The 22,512-nt window shown below is 38.7% G+C and overlaps 3 protein-coding genes across 4 annotated transcripts; 1 reads left to right on the forward strand and 2 right to left on the reverse strand.

Annotated features, from left to right (window-relative positions):
- On the reverse strand, positions 1–7,685 carry bin2a (bridging integrator 2a). 2 transcript variants are annotated; one of them, XM_005448448.3, is made up of 13 exons: positions 7,478–7,685; positions 3,620–3,727; positions 3,431–3,511; positions 3,197–3,251; positions 3,015–3,109; positions 2,764–2,859; positions 2,491–2,598; positions 2,315–2,400; positions 2,103–2,178; positions 1,931–2,013; positions 987–1,575; positions 815–890; positions 1–706 (listed from the first exon to the last, which is right to left on the reverse strand). In XM_005448448.3, the coding sequence occupies exons 2-12, from the start codon at positions 3,701–3,703 to the stop codon at positions 837–839; spliced, it is 1,407 nt and encodes a 468-aa protein (XP_005448505.1). In that variant the 5' UTR covers positions 3,704–3,727; positions 7,478–7,685; the 3' UTR covers positions 1–706; positions 815–836. The 2 variants fall into 2 exon arrangements, with proteins under 2 accessions (XP_005448505.1, XP_013131046.1); XM_013275592.2 differs by having other exon boundaries at positions 7,428–7,685.
- On the forward strand, positions 6,190–9,227 carry si:ch211-210c8.6 (uncharacterized). Its single transcript, XM_003439085.4, has 5 exons — positions 6,190–6,469; positions 7,695–7,800; positions 8,048–8,154; positions 8,376–8,548; positions 8,634–9,227. The coding sequence occupies exons 1-5, from the start codon at positions 6,313–6,315 to the stop codon at positions 8,910–8,912; spliced, it is 822 nt and encodes a 273-aa protein (XP_003439133.1). The 5' UTR covers positions 6,190–6,312; the 3' UTR covers positions 8,913–9,227.
- An 819-nt stretch (positions 9,228–10,046) lies between these two features.
- On the reverse strand, positions 10,047–21,880 carry racgap1 (Rac GTPase activating protein 1). The gene is made up of 17 exons (XM_003439086.5): positions 21,683–21,880; positions 21,257–21,364; positions 20,948–21,150; positions 20,688–20,830; positions 20,378–20,447; positions 19,256–19,309; positions 19,087–19,164; positions 18,779–18,896; positions 18,282–18,424; positions 17,548–17,712; positions 17,345–17,440; positions 15,879–16,077; positions 15,425–15,530; positions 12,835–12,967; positions 11,617–11,752; positions 11,403–11,502; positions 10,047–11,154 (listed from the first exon to the last, which is right to left on the reverse strand). The coding sequence occupies exons 2-17, from the start codon at positions 21,339–21,341 to the stop codon at positions 11,079–11,081; spliced, it is 1,905 nt and encodes a 634-aa protein (XP_003439134.1). The 5' UTR covers positions 21,342–21,364; positions 21,683–21,880; the 3' UTR covers positions 10,047–11,078.
- Between the last annotated feature and the right edge of the window lie 632 nt (positions 21,881–22,512).

Here is a 22,512-nt window from a genome sequence, read left to right on the forward strand (position 1 = left end):
TACATCTGATGAGTACTGAGTGAGCGCTCACCATTTTTCACCCCATCATCTTAAACATCTACTAGCAGAGCGACAAAATGGTGACATTACCCAGTTTTTATTGCTGTTTACACAATGTTCTTATATCCTGTGCACATATACATCGAATGACCAAAGAATTAAGAAGTCAGAAATTCAGCTTTAGTATAAACAAGATTTGAACTATGTTTATTTTTCAGAATTACAAAGTTTGAAATCTAATCAAAAACAAATAAAAAGAAATAATAAAACAGGCTAAAAGACTAAAATGATTAAAACGCCTCCTCGTTGGTTCTAAAATAAGAGTGGAGTGGCATTCTCTTCACGTTTACACAGAGACAGAAACATATCATATCTGGGTAGATTAACCATTCTGTGGTCAGTATCTTTTTAGCAGTGTAAACCTATGTAGAGCTTCTGTCTTTGCTAGCATTAGTTGTATAAATCCCTCATTTTAAAATGTATTTCCTTTAATAATGCAGTGAGTGAGTTTATGAAAATATAGCTTTTCCCAAAGACACCAATATGTATGCAAAGTTGATTTCCTTAAAAGATAAATAAGAAAACTAACAGCAACAGTTCGTCAGTCGTGAAATCACAGTTGAACTTGTCAGTTGCGACTGTCTCCCTGTCTTTTTTTTCTTTCTTCTGCAGCTGTTGACTTCAGCCAGTTCGGCATTGTTTGGTTCTGGCATTCAAAGGTTGATGACAAAGTGAGTCAAACGAAGAAACACAGACAAAGAAAGAAGAGAAATAATAATATGGCATTTTGTAGAAGAAAATGAAACACACAAACCTTTTGTTTTATAATGAAAACTTTAAACCGTTGTGTTTTTTGAGTTCGAGGATATCTCTTTCTCTGCAGGGACGTCCTACATAGCACACCCAAAAAAAGAGAGTTATGACACAATATGCATAAAAAAAAAAAAGGACAGCTGCACCACATGTGTGCTACTCGAGTGACAAACCTTCTGAGGAATGCTCAGATCCTTGGCGTCAGAATTCAAGCCAGAAGCGTCACCATTCTCCAGTCTGTTCAGTTTTGGAGTTTCAAGGGTTACCGGGCTGTCATCCATCTCTTCAATGTGCAGTGGGCCATTGTCTGCTGCAGACAGCTGGAGCTCCAAGCTATCTGATTCATGGGAGTTATTTTGTTCAGAGCTGCTTGCACTTGGTAGATCTTTTTTCCCATCTCCTTTATTTTCCGATTCTACAGGTGGCTTAGGCTCTTCTTCTTTCACTGCCTTTTCTCCTTCAACTTGATTGTTGTTGTCTCCCGACTTCAGCTCACTTCCTGATGCACTCTCTCCAGCATCTTCCTGTGCAGAAGGGCTGTGGACTTCACTTTGGTACGACCCTATATCCAGTTCCCTGGACTCGACTAAAGACCCTCTAAGCATGCTGCCTTCTCTGGACAAGCTGCTGTGTCGAGGTTTTTCTGGGGATCTGAAACTAAACCGCTGGCTCGTTCTAGGACTGAAGCTCCTGTGAACCTCAGAAAAGCTGGCTTTCCAAGCCTTTGGAGAGATCAGACTTCGTCTTTTCAGTGAGCCGTACCTAGAATATATAGTTTGAGAGAGGGAGTGAGATAGAGAAAGATCAAATCATGGAGATAAGAATTATGTTCAGTACTGTGGAGTATTGCCAGAATATGGTGGAACAATTCACAAATGAATAAAGCTTTATAACAACAGTGCATTTAGCCATAAAGCACAATTAAATGCTTTCTGAATCTGCAAAAGTAATAATTAAAAGAAAATGCTGCTTGTATTATTACTCTAGGAGAAGGCACAGATGCAACTATGGCGGGTAATTTCCACATTTTTCTGAAACTGTAATGAGAAATTAAAAATGTTTTTCATTTGGAAATTGCCTTCAAGCTTTAAAGTTAAGAATTAAAAAAAACTCTCACCGGGACAATCCCTTTAGAGCAAATGCTTTGTCTGGATGCTGAGCCTGCAGCTCCTTTATCACACTTTGTAGATCTTGATTGAGCTAAAATAGAAGATGGATGGTTAAAAAAAACAACAAACAAAAAAATCAAAACAATCAACATTGGGTCGCACATAAGAGAGCAAACATACCGTACTCATTTCCTTGTAGAAGATGTCTCGTAAATTTGTCACAGCTGAGAAGACAGCTACATAGCATCCAATACGACTAAAGGAGACAAACATTGACAAGTAATGTGTTTAAAAAACGATAAATTGTTGCAAATTCACTTAATATTTGAATAATATCCAATACTGAATAATATTCATATTCATTCTGACAGAATAAATATATACTGTCAGACCTGTCAAAGAGAACTGGGAGCTCCTCTTTCAGATCATTATTGATCCCCTCATAGATAACTCTGGCAGTATTCATCTCTTCGTTTGCCTGCAGAATGAAAAGGAAAGACCATTTCAATGCATATGTTTCAACAAATTAGGGTTGATTACAAAGAGATGTTGATGTTATTCTAATTACCTTGCTTATCTTGATATCATCCCTCTTTTTTGCAGTCTGCAGTGCCTCTAGCTGGTGAAGGGAGGAGTCGTAGTCAACCAGCTTTCTTCCCCTCTTGGCAATTTTGTCCTATAGTTTTTACAATGGAGCAAAACAGAGTCATACATATTGTCTATGTATATGTATGTGAATTATAGTACATGTTTGTCTTAACTTGGTTTTGTGCATTTGCTCTCAGGCACTTTGCCTGTCTGCATATTAACTTATATTTGCTTGCATACTTGTTTGCCTTACCCTGACATCAGGGAATTGGCTCACGTAGGACTCCATGGTGCGCACGGCCTGGTCTAATAGCTTCACCTCGTAGTCATTCCACAGGAGGTCCTCCCCCTGCATCACAAGTACAGCATAAATATTGCATTAATTATGCATAACAAGGGGGAAAATGTGGGGTCTTGTTTGCCTGGCAATGCATGCATTTCGCTGTTTTTGCACTTGTGGAATTAAAATGTGCTGCGATGGGTCTTTTTTTTAGTACCACTGACCTCAACAATGGCTCCTAAATCTTCCTCTCCAGCCCAGTCAGATTCATAAACATCAAACAGAGACTGGGAAAGGCGTCTTGAAGCTTCACGCATGTCTGTATAAAGCAGAATCGACTATTTGAGACCTGCAGAGGGCACAAATCCACAATTCTACAGCATCTTCAAACAAAGACTATTTTCACCTCTAACTGCATTAACGTAGACCCTCAAGTCCTTGTATATTCGGTTCCCATCAGTCTGCAAATAAAGCATAAGTATACACATGATTATCTTGCTTACCTTTATTAACTTTTATGATGTTTGATTCACGCTTATACTCAATAACCCTGTGTTTGCATATACTGCAAAATGTTCAAAGTCTTTTTCAATTTTTTTTTTCAACTCCCATAATAAAAACAATGCTGGGGGATGGTTACCTGCTGGTCATTAAAGTTTTGGAGACAATGTTCAAAATGGTCATCTCTGGTCTCCATTGACTTTCCCAGCCTTTGCATTACCTGCACAGAAAGCACAGAAAAAAGCTAAATCTCAAAGAAACAGCAATTAAATGGCAATAAATTTCTCTTTCTTGCCATAGGGGAAACAGGAACTTGCAGACTATGTACCTTTTCTTTGCCTCTGCTCAGCTGTCTTTGGACTTTTTTAGCAAAGTCACCAGAATTGCCTCTCGGACTTGTTTTGTCTGCCATATTTTGTCTTGTCTGTGTTTATTCCTAAGAGGAAAAAGAGAAAAAATATATATCACAACACTGTCCTGCAACATCACAATTACTACGTGTACTTCTGCAGAATGTCTGGTTCAAATATATTTTGCCTGAGAGCATTGTTAACTTTGTGGCTGTTATATCACAGTATTAATTTCAATTTGTTGCTCCTTCCATACAAATTAAATGCAATTGAAGTGATTACAAGTGATGGAAACACACAAGACAAAAATCACAGGTTGGAAAATTAATGCACACCAATATACTAGTAATATAAGAGAATAAAATAGTTAAAACCAAGTTTAAAATGTGCATAACTACAGTTAATAGAATGATACAGGATACATTTAATTCCTAGCAGTATTTGTAGGCAACACACACTGATGACACTTGCATTAGTAACCAGAAACCAACAGACTAAATGTGGAACAAAGACACAATATTCTATATTGTGTGGGAAAATTAGTTATACATTCATCCTTTATCTTCTTTTTTTGTCACGAAAACAGCTGAAGTACTGTTATTCGGCACTTGACTTCACTGTGGAAAGGTAGACCCAAGAATATTGTGGACGTTTCTGAAAATGTAGGAGGCAGAGTTGCCTCTAAAGGGACGGCAAAGGATGGCAATGACACCCTGTAAAGCGTGATTGCCCCACACCTACCAAACCCACTGGACGAGAAAACTCTTAAAGGCGCGTTTTAGATTCTGTGAGTTTACCTCCCTGGAGAAACTACACTACAATGCACCAAACATTTCTGGTGGACATGAATTACTACTGTGTCTGGAACAAAAAAATAACCTCACAACACTGCTGAGTGAGAACATTGATAGAGAGAGGTTTGGATTGTAACTTAGCGCATTTACTTGAGTACTTTAAGTCCAGTTTTTCAATATTTCTATGCTATTTCTATACTTTGTACTCCATACCATTTATTTTACATGTATTTTTTGTTATTTGGGATTACTCCTTAAAATTACTGTATGTGCAAGTCTGATGAATAATGTGCCTCCGCAATTTTTTGTTTTAACAAATCGTTGACCACGTGCCTTTTTATCGGAATTTGAATAACTACAAATGCAAATATTTTTGAAATCTGTCAAAAATTATTATTTAAATAACACTTTTATTAAAGAACTTTCACATAATAGTAGTCTAACCATTAAAGAAGCATTAAAAAGGATTTTGGTAAATACCAATACTGTTAGTTTAGGTCAAGTAGATGCAAGTAAATTACTGTGACATTAACCTTACATTGGGTGGTGGAATAAATTTGTTAAGCACTGTAAATCAATCTGAAACTAAGTTGCAGGACCCTTGCTGCATTGGCAGGAGGCACATATAAATAAAGCTATTGCATATAAGTGTGGCGGCAGGGTGTGGTTCTGGTTTTGGCTCAGCTGTGGGGGGAGAGGTAAAGCAGGAGGTTCAAGGTTCATTGCAGTGGAGAGGCTGAGTGGGATAGCTGTTGCACATGGACTAATAAGTCTTTCCTACTTATGCAGCAGCATGCTGGCACCAACACAGGATGGAAGCACAGACAATAGCTGGAAACCAACTGAGAAATCTAACCCTGAGTACACATGGCATTGCAGGCTTGTCACAATGTGCACAACTGGAAAAAACACAGTGCTAAAGTGTGAACAGTTTTTGCAAATAAACAATAGTGGCCAACATAAAGCTGAGTCTGTGTGTCAGCAGACAGAGCACCAAGTCATTAAAATAATCTCCAGCAGCAGCATTTAAGTCACATACACATTAATGTATCACAGTTTCCAAGATATAATGTTTAAATTCTTTGTGACAGTAAATACCAATAACAGCTCAAGCTGATTTAATGTTGGTGAAAATTGTGTCAAGGTCACAAGCAATGTGAAAATGAGTAAAAACTTTTAAAATCTCTTCAAACTTCACAACAATATACTAGGCCTTGGGGACATGAGTACCTAGGTTAGTATTTTACCTTGACCTTCATTGTTAGCACTTAAGGTCAAACTTGACCTTGAAAAATAATTTCAAGGAAATGTATTGAATATGAAAGGGCATGGAGAGAATACAACGCACTTTGCATTTTTCTAGTCTGACACCCTGCGTCGTCACAAGTTGACATCATCGTATTGTAAAACTCCACGTTTTAGTGTTTAGTGTTGCCCTTGGGGGGAAGTTGTGCTCTCTGAGGACTTTTCTGGGCCTTTTGAAAAAATCCTGGAAACGCCCCTGATTCCACTGAGGGATTATGGAAGGCCTCAAGTGACAAAATGAATTAAATAAATGCATTTAATTCATAATAAATGCATCATTATTAATTGAAATCAGAAATAGTTAAATAACTTATTAAATGTTATTAACTTATTGTATATAACTAATTAATTATTTCAAATTTAATCAATTATTTAGTAATGCATTTAGTTAACTCGTTTGGCACTCGGAGTCTTCCATAAGGCACAGCAGCTTATGGAACTTGCTTACATCACTTCTTAGAACGACAATGCCCAGAGATCCCTGCGGCAACCCACTTCCAGCAGTGTGATATTGGTGAACTTTCGCCTACCCGGAGTGTTTTTATTACTTTTGGCGTAGGAGGAGTGGTCTTATGACAGAGTCGCGGATTCCCTTGCTACTCGCCGAGCTGCAGGACATGATCATGGGGAGCGTTCTGGCCAAATGTGCCATCACCGACCTGGGCATCCAGTGGGCTGGCTGGGCTCTGGCTGCGGCTTTCAAAACCGAGAAGTTTTATGACTTGGCAGGTAATCTGAAACCCCGTTTCCTTAACAGTAATTTACGACCCTGCATTAACTGCTTATGCGGCTTTGCTTGTTTGTCAGTGAACTGCAACTAAAAAGTGCTCGAACTCGACTCGACTGAAAGCGAAATACATCTGAAGGGGGAACAGTCGATATATCTGATCCGTGTAGACTGATTTAATTTGTAAAAGCGTGCTTTGCACTTAAAAAAAAAACAAAAAACAAGACTGATCATTACAAAATCTGCATTATCTAAAACAGCTTTGTTGTGAAACAGCGCGGAAGGAGCTCCTCCTTCGGCTTAACAGGCGCATGTGTTAGCAGGGGCGTACACAACTATCCTGGGTTGAATCAAAAAGGGCGCTTTTTAAGGGCCCCCATTAAAAAATTTATAATTAGTTTTAATCATGCAGTGGTTAAAAGACAGAGAGAGGGAGAAAGCTTAACAGTATTTCATATGGCTGTAGGGGGATATTAGGTATTAGTTATTATTTTTAATCATTTTTGCATTTTGTTACTGCACTCCACAGCTGCCAGAATTACCCAATGAGTCAGTAAGCCAGTTTGCGGCAAATTTCACTGCACTTATTCTGATAATTGAATAGCTTTTACTTTGTATTTCTACATATAGTTACCTAATTTTAGCTTTTTTCATCTTATTTGAAAGAAAACTGAATGTTATTGGGTTTTGTGCAGGTTAATACAGCATCATGTAGCCCATATTATTATCAATACCTCACATTACAAACTTTTTAACTGAGAAAATAACTAAGATGTACAAATTATTAAAAATAAATGTTAGTTAGTTAGTTAGTTGCAGCGCTGGTGTGACTTTGAATCTGCCTGTGATATCTATTCAAAAAAACGTAAGCTCACAATAAATAAGGAAGTAGAGAAATGAACATAGTCTGCCTAAAGTTAGTACTCAATCATTTGTCACATATAGACTGACGTTGCTTACCTGTCCACGCCAGTGACTGAATTAGAAAAAAGAAATCCCAAATTAATCACCTTGACACTTCTCTTTTACTCGTCTTCTTCTGGTTTTCCAACTCCGCGCTGTTCTCCTGTATATTTGTACCCTTGAACTTTGGAACCAATTGTCTGCAGTATCCTGAGTAAAAGATTTATCGGACACACCTTAGTCTGCAACAAGTACAGCCACCAGCCGTGCCCACTTTCAAACCACCCTCACTCTACAACTCTGTCTCTCTATATATTTTTCCAGGCTCTGGCACATTTATACTACTTGCACACCTGAGTCGTATCTGGGGAGGGGCCAGTCATACCCGGCAGAAGGTGCAGACAGGGTTGGTAACAGCATGGGGACTCAGGTAAGGCAGTCAGTATTGATGCCAAGTGCCAAACACCTCTTGACCGCTCTGCTACGCTAGAAAACTAAACAGAGATATGAGCAGGTTATGTTTTTTTTATCTGAGTTTTGTGTAATTTTAGTCCTAGAGGGTCATTGGTGAGGTCAGAGGAACTAATGCATGTGAGACTTTAAAGTCAGGTAACTCGAGTTAATGAATAATGGCTTGGTTAATGTGAAAGGACTTTAAGTATGTTTTTTTTATGCAGGCTGGGGACATTCCTCTTCATGCGGATCTTGAAGGACGGTCACGATCGCAGGTTTAACAATGTTAGAGACAGCCCTGGGACATTCTTTGTGTATTGGACTGTTCAAGGTACTTGGAAGTAATGTAAACACCTCTTTCTTGTTACCAGAGTCCTTGACCAACAGCACCCAAGTGAAGGGAGACTTTGCCCAAATAAATCACTGTCTAGTTTGTGGCTCTTTATATGTATTTATTCTAGGCAAGAGCTGTTGGTTACAGTTACATTTATTTCATGGAAGGATTAAGGTTATGCTGTTTGAAAATCATACATTTTTCCTCCATTCTTTCAGCTGTGTGGGTATTTATGACCCTCCTGCCCACCCTCATGCTGAACAGTGAGAAGCGAAATGTGCCTCTGGGAACGAGGGACTACATTGGCTGGACCATTTGGGGCCTTGGCTTTGCTACAGAAGCTATTGCTGACCAGCAGAAATGGGTTTTCAAGCGTGACCCAGATAATGCTGTAAGTTAGGATAACCCTAAACTGTATTAATGTCTCAGTCACCGAGTTTGTAACTGTACTGTCCAATTTACTTTCTCACCTCCAGGGAAAGTTCATCCAGAGTGGACTCTGGGCTTACAGTAGACATCCTAACTACTTTGGAGAAATCCTGCAGTGGTCAGGTCTCTGGCTCTCAGCCTCCTCAGCGATGCAGGGTTCCCAGTATCTCAGCGTGGTCTCCCCTCTATTCGTCTGGTTCCTGCTACGTTATGTCAGCGGTATCCCCATCTTAGAAAAGCAGGCCATGAGGAAGTGGGGATCTGACCCAGCCTTCCAGAACTATGTGAAGAATACCCCCCTTCTGTGGCCACTCCCTAAATTTTGATGTCACTTTTACAATGTTTGAACACCGAACAGCAGTTACCTCTCACAAAGAAGCTACGCATGTTCAAGTCACTGAAAATGAGTGAGGTTTTTGTAATTTACTTTTGGTGTCTGCAATTTTTAAATGTAAATTTGTCACATACACCATTTACATGTTAAATATTTTGTGGAGGCTTTGATCAATATCTGAATATATGCATTTTTGTTGAGCATAAAGTCACCTCTGCTTTTATACCCAATGTTTCTACACTTGTGAGTGCAGGTTATAATTTTGAGATATTCAGGAGTTATAGGCATTAAGAGTCAAACATGTTAATGGGCATCAAAGTGGAAATACCATCAGTCATCAGAGGAGGTATACCCCTTCAGTTACAATCCTGTTCCTAAAGAATTTCATTCAAACCTCTCACTGTGTACAAAGCAAGATGGTTGTTTTGTATTGTCATTATTTTTTAGTATTTTTAATTCTATATTATATTATATATCTATATGTGACAGCACAGTGAAAAGGGTGGACGGGAGTGCATCCAGTTATATTATATGAATCCAACCCCTTGTAATGGCCTTTGGCACAACCTGGTGAGCTATAACTGAATGCTATTTATAGCATTCATGACATAAACATGGTAAATTGACTGGTTGATATAATACCTGTAGTAGAAGGTGTTATCTTTGCACACATGGATGTAACTAGGTTCCGTATCTTGCTTTACATTGCTCTACTGGGGGCACCAAGGAACTAATCCACCAACTTTCCAAGTGGTAGACAATCTGCTCTACCAACTGTGTCACAGCTGATAGAAACATCCATATTTTTCTTGAGGTTTCTCATAGGCCTTAAAATCCAAATATGTAGTCCTCCTCACATCAGCAATATTATTGCTTGCAACAATACAAAATTAAAAACAAATTATTGGCGCTTAATACACCTAATCATGCTAATGATGTGAGCACAAGCCTCTCCTGTGGCTTTCGGCAATATGGATCACCTACTCAACCAGCTTTAGCCTTCCTGTCAGGATGATCCCACATAATGATATTAAAGTAGACTAAATGGGATTGCACCCTCCTTTACTGATTAAGTTTCCAAATGTAAAGAAGCTACTCAAAACATTCACAGAAAGGACAGGAGACGTTTTTGTAAATGTATTTTATGGGTTATATGCAATTCAGATAGTATATTTTTGTTCAAACTGCATGATTATAGTTTATCAAATAATGCCCCAGTAATTGGACAGGCTAACAGCCCACTGTAATTGTCTTTTGTGCAGGACTGCTTATAAGCAACCTCCCACAGTACAAATATTAAACAGATCAATAAACACCAAAGGGTCTGGTGCAGCAGAGGCTACAGCCTGCAGCAGAAACCAGTGACAAAAACTCCTGGTAAAAGCTTTGTTGCCTTTCAATGACAATGAGATCATTGACATTTACTAAAACAATCCACAGCTAGTGGAGCTTGCAGACGATGACCAAGTAGATCTGGTTGAAAGGTCTTCATTGAGTTCTTATTACTACACTTTGTTATTAAGCAAGAAGGAAAGGGTATGCACACTTCTAAATTATATTCACTTAACAAAACACTGTGGGATGAAGACAATCCAATTAAAATTAAAAAACAAATGAAATACAAACATCAGCCACACAATCAATTATAACCTAGAATGAAATGTCAAAAAAATAATAACAAAAAAAATCAGTTTCTCAACTTCTGAGTGACACATGAGCTGAAAAACTATTAAAGGGAAACAATTACATTTAGAAGCAGGTCACAATAAAACTGTTACAGTACATATTTTCATCTATGAGCACACTTATCTAAGAGTGAATAGACAGTGCATTTTCATGTGTTGTCATCTGAAATGAGAATGCCACACTGGAAATTTATTAGGAGCAACAGTCCTAAAGACACAAGTGTGCACAGACAGAAAAAACTAGTTGTTTTAAAAAAAAAAAAAAAAAAAAAATACAAAAATCCCATTTTACGAATGTTAAAAAACAAAACAAAACAATATAATAAAAACTACCATTCAGAAACAGGATTTTTAAGAATGCAGAGGAAGACTACATTGGAGGTGTTTATAGATGCAATTAAATGTTATTCATAAAATAAACTGGTTGCTGTTATTGCAGTAAGAATAAAGAATTAAATGCAGCTGCTTTGTTATTATTTGAGGAGCGGAGAAGAAAAGAACTTCCCTTGGCGAGAAAATCCCTCTGCTAATTTGCTCCTTGACCCAAATCTGCAACAAACAGCATACAAAAAAATAAATAAATAAAATAAAACATGACGGAATTATTAATTAGGAGCTACAGTCAATAAAACAGAGCTGATGAACGATAATGAGATATTACACAGTAGATTAAGTTATATGAAAGTCAGAAGAAGTAAATTAGGAGAGAAAACACCGTAGCTTTATCTTCTCAATTAATCATGAGATCATTGATTATAACGCCAGCAGGGCTGGGAGGGCTGTGCTCATGTGATTACCTGGGTGTCAGAGAGGACTTCATGCGCTGAGACAGAGAGCTGGAGGAGGGGGTTTTATTGAGCTGGTGCTCCGGAGTGGTCAGAGGTCCCAGTATGCTCACTGAAATATCACAAACAGTTAACATTTACAATCTCAGCCTCCTATGAAATGTCAGGCTGTTGAAATGACTGCGCCCACACCCATACGGCAACAACAAAGAAAGTTTTAACGAACCTCCAGCTCTCTCAGGGGTGGCATAGCAGTTTGCATTTTCGATGATCAAATGCTCCAACTTCGGCTGCTTGTTTTCTGCTGCCATCACAAACTGGGCCCAGAAATCCACCGGCAGAGCCAACAGACGCTCCACAACCTGAACAGAAAGGGATTAGTAAAAAAATGGAAAAAGATCAGGGTTATTTCAGAGTATTGCCTAATCCACTTCCGCCCGTGCTACGCTAGTTAGGCTTGCCTTAAGCAAGATCGAGGGGAATTACTTAAAAAAGGAAAAAATAGAAAAAAAAATATGGTGTTATGCTCTTCTTCTGTGCAATATTACACTGTAAAGAGATTTTTGGTGGCCTCCAGCTGTTTTGTGTGCTCAGTCACTTAGATTAAGCCATTTCACATAATTTATATAAATCTGTTGCCAGACACTGTCATCCTGATAAATAGCAAAATGCATCAAAATTAGAATTTAAAAAAATAAACAACTCTTTAATATGTTATAAATATTAGAAGCAAATGTTTAAGACATGGCAGCTTTTGCTGCACATTCTAGTTAAAGTATAATGCATTTATAATCCGTGAGATTTATAAAATTATAAGACATTTTAAAAATTATTTATGCATTCTTTTCCAGCAATAACTATTAAACAATCTTTACATTATGGAGGTACATCTCTATATAATAACAGCTTCACAGGGATTCACAGGAAAACTGGGTCAATTTTGTCTCATTGAGATAAATTTGTGCTTCCACCAACTTGGTATTTCACATTAAAAGTATTCAACCAGCAAATGTGGAGGGAGACTTTTATTGTAATGTAACCACAAGAAATGTAATGAAAGGCACAGCTGCAAGAAGTCTGGCTACCCCTGGGCAAATTACACGTTTTGTTGATGCCTGCAGCGAACACATTAAAATGAGCCAACTGTGTTTGCCACGGACTCGGTTTAATATGGTCACTTTTGTAAGAGAATCAGTTATAAATAATCAAAGAGTAATTGAAAAAGAAGCAGCAGAGCTGGGAAGCTTTTTGATGAAGAGCTGTTCTCAGCATTTCAGATTGCTTCAGTTTAAGGCAAAGGAAACTGTGCAGTTGTAAAGTGTGTGCAACTACACCTAAAAGAGAGGCATCAGTTGCTCTTCTTTAGTTTATTTTTGCAGTTGGTGCTCAACAAGTGCACACTAGGACAGGTATGCAAGAGCTGTGTCTAATCTTCCAAGCTCACCTTAGGCTGTCGTTTGGTATCCTGTAGGATTGTCATAGGGTCAGGGTTGGGAACTGCGTGTCCCACAATTGTTGGACCAAAAACTCGGGACAGGTTACTGATGTCCATCTTGGTGTCCAAACTGTCAGCAACTCTGAAAGAATTGATTAGATTCAGTACTGATCAGCTGATGTATAATCAACCAAATATGAAATGTATATGAAAATAAATCCCGAGAGATTACACTGATATTTTAAGAGGGCCTATAATGCCCTTGTTCAGCTCCAAAATGTTAATTCGGTGCCTGCAGAAAGTTGTTTTGCGTCATTCACCACTTAAAATAATCATTTATCATATACAGTCCTTGGAGCAGCTCTCTGCCTTTAAGCCTTTTGACTTAGTTTAGAAAACTCAAACAGCACTTTTGGCTCACAGGTATCAACAGTACATGTGCTGATTTGAAATTTTGGACATTTTAAAAATGAGCATCCACCACTGTTTTTGAATAAATATAATAAAAAGTAAAAAGAAAAGCATCCTTTAAAAAAAGTTCCTTTTAAGTTTAACAGCAGAAAAAAAGTAAAGTAAAAACTTCAATATCAAGTTGTTTATGCAATTCTGCACATTTTTTCCCCCAAACGTAGCTTAACCCAATTACAATTAGAGAATTTATATAGATATTCCATAAAGGTGAGGTACAAAGAGACTAGAGTTAAAATATATCACCAAAGCACAAATACAGTCGCTTGAAAAAGAAATTTACCACAGGACTCTGAAAGCCTGTGAAAAACTAAGTATACTCCATGATTCAATATCTTGTAGAACCACTTTTAGCAGCAATAACTTAGAAGTAATAACTTTTATCAGGCTCTCACAATGTTGTGGAGGAATTCTGGCCAACTTCTTACGGTTCTGCTTCAGTTCATTCAGGTTTGTGGGGCATTCATTTATCCACAGCTCTCAACGTCATGCCACACCATTTCGGTTAAAATCTGGACTTTGACTGGCCCATTGCAACACCTTGATTCTTCTTTTTCAGCCATTCAGTTTTAGATTTTTTGTTGTATTAATCAATTTGGCCCAAAATTTAGCTGTAGGGCAGAATGCATAACATTTGACTCTGGAATATTTGGTATAAAGAGGAGTTTATGCTCCACTCCATGGTGGCAAGGTGCCCAAAACGAGTCTAAATCATCAGACTTGCCCCACAGTGCTTCCTGATGCATTTGTGCTGTTTGGGTTTCACCAAATGTGATGCAGTGCATTATGGCCAAAAACTTTGGTTGCATCTGCTGTAAAGACAGATGATGTTAAGATGCAACTAGGGCTGCTCAATTAATCGAATTTTAATCTAGATTACGATCTGGGCTTTCAACGATCATTAAAAATGACTGAGCCGATTATTAGCACCTCCCTCGTGCTTTACTCTCGCGCCGCTCCGTGTGGCAAATTGAGCGCACCTCTCTGCGTTTCGAACACGCGTCGCAACAATTAAGAGGACCCGAGGGAAGCTCGGAAAGCTCGGAAAGCTAAGCAGAAGTTATTCAGAGAGGAGAGGATAATGGCTGCTGAAGAAAGAATGCCGTTGGTTGAAAAGAGAGGTAAAACGACTTCAGTGGTGTGGAAACATTATGGGTTCGCGGAGTCAGACGTGGATCAAGTAGACATAGTGTGTAAACTTTGCTACGGTGTCGTAGCTGCACCACAGAGCAACACTACAAATTTATTCAATCATTTGAAGACCGCTCACAAAGTGACATACGATCAAACAATGAAGGAACATAGAGAAAAACTCTTGACAACACCTGCTTCATCCTCACAGACCTCCATTCACGCTACCCTGTACAACGCGACTAAATATCCCACCAGCTCCCAGAGACACAAGGAGATAACAAACGCGGTAATGTTTTTCCTCGCCAAAGACCACTGCTCAATTAACCTCCTAGGTCCTGGCGTCCACACATCACATTTTGGGCTATTTAGACCAAAATACTCAATTTTGCTCTACAAGGGCCTGATATCCATGTAAGAGGACATTATACTGCTACTGCTCTATTGAAATTTTTAACGAATATCCTCATATGTGGCTCTCATTTTTCTTAGACACAAAAATCAGGTAAAAAAAAACAAAAAAAAACTGGCAATTCCTTGTTTTTACATTCACCAGGTCCCATTATGCCCAAATATCAAAGAGAAATTAAAAATGCATGCCATGGAAGAGTTCGGGTTTTAGGAGATTAACACAGTGAACAACCAGTATTATGCAGTATTTTGAAGTTCACTAAACATAGATGTTTACATTTTTCATTTATTTTTTATATTGCAAACATTTGCACTGTTATCAGTATTTGCACACTATTTTATATTATTTTTTGACATCTTTAAAGCCATTATTCAATACATTGTTACTGTTAAATAAATATTGTCAAATAATTGAGATCTCAATTTCAGTGAAAATAATTGTGATTATCATTTTTGCCATAATCGAGCAGCTCTAGATGCAACTTTGCAAACCAAAACTGTGCTGCCATTCTCTTTTTAGAGAGAATAAACTTTCTTTTTAACGTGACATATATATGAGTTATGTGGTGAGAGAAGAGTAGGTGCAAACCTCTGAAGGTGAAGGATTACGAAAGCCAGCGTGTCTCTGTTGGGCTGTGGCAGGTCACCAATGGTTTGGTACATCAGAGCTATGCTGTTGTCGTCATCTGAAATTTCTGTGGGAGAACAAGGAAAACAAATTTTTCAGTACAGACCAAGAAATAGGGTGTTGTGACTTCTGTGGATTTATTAGCAGCTAGAAGGAAAATGCATCTGACTACAGTAGAAAACAAACACTAAAAAGGCTAACAGACTTAGAGATCAATCTTTTGTTTTTGCTCCAGGCAAATTCCCACCAGAGGTTTCCATCACTCATCAAAACAAATCACAAATGTAAAGCAAAAGCACTTATGAAATCTGTATTTAATCATGTGTTGGATAAATTGCTTAACTTTCAACACTGCAGTTATTTCAAGTAGACATTGCTTTGTGCCAAAACCCTAGACGAGTAAACACACACTTACCAGCTGCGTCCATGAAGGCACGGTTGAGGCGGAAGGTGAGAAGAGGCTCCTTGAGGTTCCTCAAAAAGTCCTTTAGGAGACCAGTGACGGCATGGATATCATCCACCTTACTGAGCACAGGAACAGTTTTGCTACGGAGAAACTTTTCCTTCAGCTCCTTCACAGTGCGCTCAGCACCAGAAAGACGGTACAGTCCAGCCTGGGTAAGGGGAAAAACATTTTTTATCTGGATTATACTGATATTGTTTCTAGGGAAAATTACTGTAGCTGTTATCTGTAATGTACTGTTTGATATGAAGGGGCACCTCTGCAGCAAGGTACTAAAATCCAGAAACAAGAGGTCTTGAATAATAAGGCCCCAACTTATCTTAGACACCCCATAGTACCATATCAGCCCAATAGAGCACTTTACTCTTATACTGTAGGCTTAGTTATGGTTCCTAGGGCTGGGAGGAAAAGCCTTTCAGGCCCCTCTTCTGTGGAAAAGCTCCCAGTCTGAATTAGGCTGGATTTTTTTTGATAGACCTGATAGCTTGGGCTGGATCAGGTGATTGAACTCTCCCTTAGTTATCCTGTCTTCCCCCATCACTCCCAACTGGTCGTGTCAGATGGCTGCCCCTCCCAATGCGTGATTCTGTCTGAGGTTTCTTCCTGTTAAAAGGGAATTTTTCATTCCCACTGTTGCCAAGTGCTTATTTATAAGGCATTGTCCAATTGTTGGGGATTTCTCTCTATTATTGTAGGGTCTTTATCTTTCAATATAAAGTGTCTTAACTCTGTTATTGTTTTGATTTAGCACTATGTGAATAAAAAGACAACATCCCCAGGACATTTGCTAGCTCTGATTTCCTTAATTTTCTGCCTTCCTCTTTCACCCTTTCATAGAAATGGTTCAACTAAATATTTACTGATAATCAAAGAACAGCACATGAAATCACACATCAGAGTAGCTACAAGCAATAATAATAATAATGCATTTAAATTAGAACAATAACAAAACAGCTTAATCAGATTGTATTAGCAGATCTGTCGGTCAGACTTTAGCTCCATTTCCACATTAATTTTGGCAAAATTTCTGCAAATAAGAGACTTTAATGAGTCCACAACTCATCTTGTTAAGATAAAGGATATCTAATAAAAACAGAAAAGGCACAAGTGACTCGGGTAGGAAAAGCCAACATTTTTCACATGAAATTGATAGTTATGCACAAAAAAAAGCAAGTAAGACAAGTGCTAAATAAACAACCCAGAAAGAAGAGATGGCAGCAAAGTCAAACAGCAATCAACAGATCTGGAGCCCTTCCATAGCCCAATTACAAATTTAAGCTCCCAGTAACAGATTGTAAAATCTTAGTTACAGCTCTGTCTCAGCTTAAGGGGAAGACATTAAAAATAACTACTGGGGCTTGAGGCTTTACTGTTCTTCACATTTCTGCATAATATTAGGACAGTGAAATAGCACTCACTTCATGCAGTCCCCTTTGCTCGATCTCACTGATACAGTGGACCACAATGGGAGGGATCATGGGTGATGTGTCTGGGACGTAGTCTGCGAGAACACCCTGAGAAAAACAAAAAACAAAGACAGTATATGGGTTAAGCAGCCAGAACTGTGATTAAATTTCAGTAGATCCACCTGCACATGTAGAGTAAAAATCTTATTACATACCTCCCCAATTCTGACTGGTGTGCCACCCAGGTTGGGGATGCATGGTAGAGGGCAGCGCTCACGACACTCGGGGTGCGAGACCACCCTGCAGTCCCTGCACTTCAGTGAAATCTTGCCGAACTTGATCCTCTTTCCACAGGGCACACAGGATTCAGGCTTAATGACCTATAAAGACATTCCACAGGAGACTGTGAAGTTATCTACCATATATATGCAGCTAAAGAAGCAGAGACACTTTGTTTAATGGCCTGCATAAATAGGGATACAAATGAGCAAACAACATTGTCAATATGGATGCCAACATTTTTTTTTGAAGCGCAGGGCTGGGTAATTTATTTCCCAAAGGGCCGCAAGAGAAACTGGGACTATTGTTGAGGGGGGCACCAATAAGCTGAACTCAATTCTGCTCAATATTAATTTTATCTCTTCATAAGCATGTTAGTGCGGGTCCCCACAATAGCCCCAGTCTCTCATGTGGCCCCTTGGGGAAATTAATTGTGCACCCTTGCTACAGCGACACCAAATTAAGTCAATAAAAAAAAGAAATAATTTAACATATTCAATTCTTAAAATATAGAAGTAAATATCCCTTTTAATTTTTCACCCATTGCTGTATAAGGGCAAAACATATTTAATTTGGAGATAAAGAAAGCCCTCCTTTGATCCGAAAGGAAAATGTGCTTTTCTAGTCCCATTCAGTCAGTGCTGTTCTTTCGCATTAATGTCATTCTTACAGTTTTGGAGACAAACTCATGAAGGCGGACGCCTCCATTGCTTTGTGGAGTACTAGGCGCAGCTTTCATCTCTCCCTCAGGGTTGGCAGGCTGCTTGAAGACATCCTCAGACTTGACAGATTCAGAGTCCCATTCCATAGCAGCTGAACAGGAGAGATAGAAAATAAATACCTGCTTGTAAAATAGCACAAACCTTCATCATGCAGTTCTGAATCACCGCTGCTGCATAATGAAGTTTTTTCAACACATCCAACATTGTTTCTCCATTAAATTATGTGTTATTACTTTTGCTAAAACCCAACAGAGCCCCATGTTGTTATCTTGTTAGCCAAGTAGATAATTTTACTTACTGAAGAACAAAGTTAGCTGGATGAGACTAAGCACAATCATTTGAGCAGGCTGGAATATAACTCCAGCATAGATAAGCCACATATAAAAGCAGTGTTTAAGGTCCACAGATATTTTAGCTATATACTACCTCATAACAGACATCTTACCAGTCTTTCTCCTGCTGCGGGTCCAGTATGGAACAGTCTCAATGGTAGAAACCGCCTCAACAGATCCTCCATTTGCAGGAACAGTCACTGTGGTCTTTGTCACAATGGCCTCATTTCCCTGTCACAATACATAAGAACAGTCAGAATAACCAAATACAGCCAAACTACATCAGGGCACAACAATGAGCTGCAAGACTTGGCTGCAATCTGCCATCAGCATTTGGCTGCCAAAGCTAACAAAAACGATGAATGATAAAGATCATGTATGATATATGAAAGCAATACCCAGAGCTAAATGAATAACCTACCATCTCTGAAGTTTTTCCTGTTGATCGAGACCTTTTGGAGGCAGCTGGAGGACCATCAATATGATTTCTCGAGGAGCGCTAAAATCAAAACAGAACTTTAACACTCATTTCCATTACATATAAAACAATGTCATCACTTCTCAAATTTGAAAAAGAAGAAGTAACACACCCTTTTTTCTCGTTTCTTGAGTCGCACTGTCCTCACAGTGGAGGAATCCCAATCCTGTCAAGATCAAGCATATCATTAACAGATTTCAATTATTTTCATTGATACCTACAGGGACAACATCCACAACAATCTGGTATCTACAATGTATTAGTGTGTGCAATTTCTCAGGAAACACTTCACCTTATATGTCAAAATTAAATGGGAGAAGGAAGAAAATATAACACCAACAAATGAGGATTGCTCAAATGTATGTGAAATAAATGTTAGCACCTCCAGTCGTAGCCAGTGGAGAGAATTTTCATGAATTTGACATTGTAATTATAAACTGGCTGACCACTATCATATATTTTGGAAATGTTCAGCAGTCCAACCTTACTGCTCAGAGATAGTATCACAAATTGAAGACACTAAATTTGAGAATGTGGCTGGCCTTGTAAAAGAAATGTATGAAATGGAAAAGGAATGAAAAGAGTTTGTAGAGATACATTTCAGAAGTATTGATTAAAATGGCTGTTATATATGAACAGCAGTTTTAGATGGGGAGAAGATGGACTGATAATTATATAATAACTATATCATATTAGACAATTCTTCCTGTGGTAACTATAGTTTGAACACTGTGCACTGTTCATAATCAATTTTTTTTGCGTGAACATGTGGCTTCATCTGGGGTCTGGAAGGACTCGATGGACTAGTCTGGACTTCCATTCATTTTATTTTGTTGATTTTCCACAGGTGCGTGGGTAGACCCCTGGGATTAATTCAAAAAACAATCGCTATCATGTACTTAACTAGTTACTGTGTGCTTCATGTAGTACCCCTGGTGACCTGTTTTGATCTGCTCTGTTTTGTGAAGTCTGTTTGCTTCTTTGAAATGCAGTGATAAAAATAAAGTTCAAAAAACGATAAAATAACACAGTAAAGCAGTAATACAATAAAGCACACAGTAACTGTGTGCTTTATTGTATTACCTACCCCTGGTGACCCATTTTGTTTTGCTCTGTTATGTCTGCTCCTTTGAAACAAAGTGATAAAAATAAAGTTAAAAAAAAAAGGTTTCAGAATTAAAGTGGGTTTTTTTTCATACATTCAAGTTCTAACATGTAAAAGAGAAACACTTACAAGAGAGTCATCCGTTTTGTCATAGCTGATATCTGACAAGATGGAGCCTGATTCATCTATCGTCATCAGCCTATCAAGAGCAAAAGAAAAGTATGCATTAAGTCAGCTAATGCTGTTCTTTTACTCACATGTGTCCCACCTAACTCAATAGCTGATTCAAAACTAAGTAGTAACGCAGTCAAAAGGCTGAAATGTTTACTTTAAGAGTCAGATGTACCCATGTGTAAGAGAAAGTACCTTAAAATTAAACAATCAGTGCTCTTTACATCAAACAGCTTGAATTTAACATAAAACATCTTGAGTTACTTACCTTCGGCTGGTATTAAGGTTGGCTGTTGTCTGACAGTTTGTGTTCAGGAAAGCCAGAGCTGAGCGCTGTTCTGCACTCAACTGGATGCTGTTACTGGATCCCTCACTGGTCAAGAGGTCCCGGATCAACTGAATTTGACGGTCCTGTATCATAGAAATCCAAGCATGACACAAAAATGAGTCAATTGAAATCACACTGTAGCCTAATTAACACCAACAACAAACAAGGGTTGGCAATGAGGGTCCAGTCATCGTTCCTACCAGTGTCTCACAGTCAGCCTCAGCCTTTTGTCTGCGCCGTATCTCCACGTCTACTTGGTTGCGGGCATGTTTCAGTTTGACCTCCAAGGATCCCCTCTCAGTCTCCGTTTTTCTCAGCATCTCTTTGCATGACCCCAGTTCATGCTCAGTCTTTAGCCATTTGCGACGGCAGTCATCAAAGTTTTGTGCCATCTGAATAAAGTCTAGGGGGGGAAATGGGAGCATTAGTATAGTCTATAGGGGCCTGAAGTGCCTGTGTGAATTAACAGAAGGTAAAGACAACAGAAACTGTAGCCATAATATACTCACTGGGTTCAATGTTCTCACTGAGAAGGTCAACTTGCGTCCTCATCTTCTCATATAAGCTCTGGAGGTTCAGCACCGCAGTCTCCATGGTGTCTTACAATTTAAGGCCCTCTGAGAAGAAATACATTTTAAAGTTCAACCACACAGAATACCGTGGATTATCCAGATTTGCTAGCTGCCTTTCATTTTTTGCAAGTATTTAAACAAAAATAGATAACTTGCTGTATTTGTATGCTCACGCAAATATGTGTTTGCCGTTATGTTGAACGGGCGTGCTTATTTTGCTTTTCTTCTGACGCCAGGAAAGACGTACACTAAACTCTACAAACCGCACACTGGATAACCAACATGGCGATTACGATAGGTCCAAGTTTAGCTGGTGTATCTCTTCCATTTGCAAGCTTCAGAAAGCAACAGTTACCTACATACCTGGAGAGGTGTTGTACAAAAAAGCCTTTCGGTGATATTTAGCCACCACACTGCTCTTTTTCCGTTTCCTTTTTTTTTTTTTAGCTGTTAGCTTTTCGAACCTTTGTACGCATCCTTCCGCAGCTACAGCCACACTGAGCGGGTTGCATTTCAAATTTCACCGCTACCCAATGAGAGATGAAGACGGCTCGGGTGTGAACGCAAAAATAGATGCAACTTCCGTGTTTGTATTTTCAAAATAAACCTCCCGTAACGGCCAGTCGCTTCACAGGTAAGCGAGAAGATTTGCGTCAGAATGGGTAGAACTGTTTATAGATCCAGTGTTAACCCTAATGATAATACATTTAATACTTAGCAAACAAATAAGCAAACAAATTTAGAACAAAGAAGAAATGAAAATAAAAACTAATACTTCCGGTCATATCTTTCAAAATAGAGACCCGTTTTTTTTCCGCCAAGAGCACGTAAGTGGAAAAATAACGATTTCCGAGTTTGGACTGTTAATGCCGTTATGCTGCGGCTGTCAAAACACAGACACTCTATAAAACATATACTGTTCATGCTACCAAGTATTGTGGCCAGAATCTGCAGGGCCATGGATACACCAAAAACTATAATAACCATCCTTAACCTGTTTGTGTCCAACAGAGGTCATAATTCAATTCAAGTTTTGTTTTTTTGTTTTTTTAATATAGCACCAGTTCGCGACAACAGTCGCTTTATACCGTAAAGTAAAGACCCTATAGCTTTCTGGAAAAAAAATCCCCCAAATCAGGCAGCCCAATATGTGCAAGCACTTAAAAGAAAAAAAAACAACTCCCTTTTAACAG

The sequence above is a fragment of the Oreochromis niloticus genome, linkage group LG20 (genome assembly GCF_001858045.2).
Source record: "Oreochromis niloticus isolate F11D_XX linkage group LG20, O_niloticus_UMD_NMBU, whole genome shotgun sequence".
Classification (NCBI taxonomy): Eukaryota; Metazoa; Chordata; class Actinopteri; order Cichliformes; family Cichlidae; genus Oreochromis; species Oreochromis niloticus.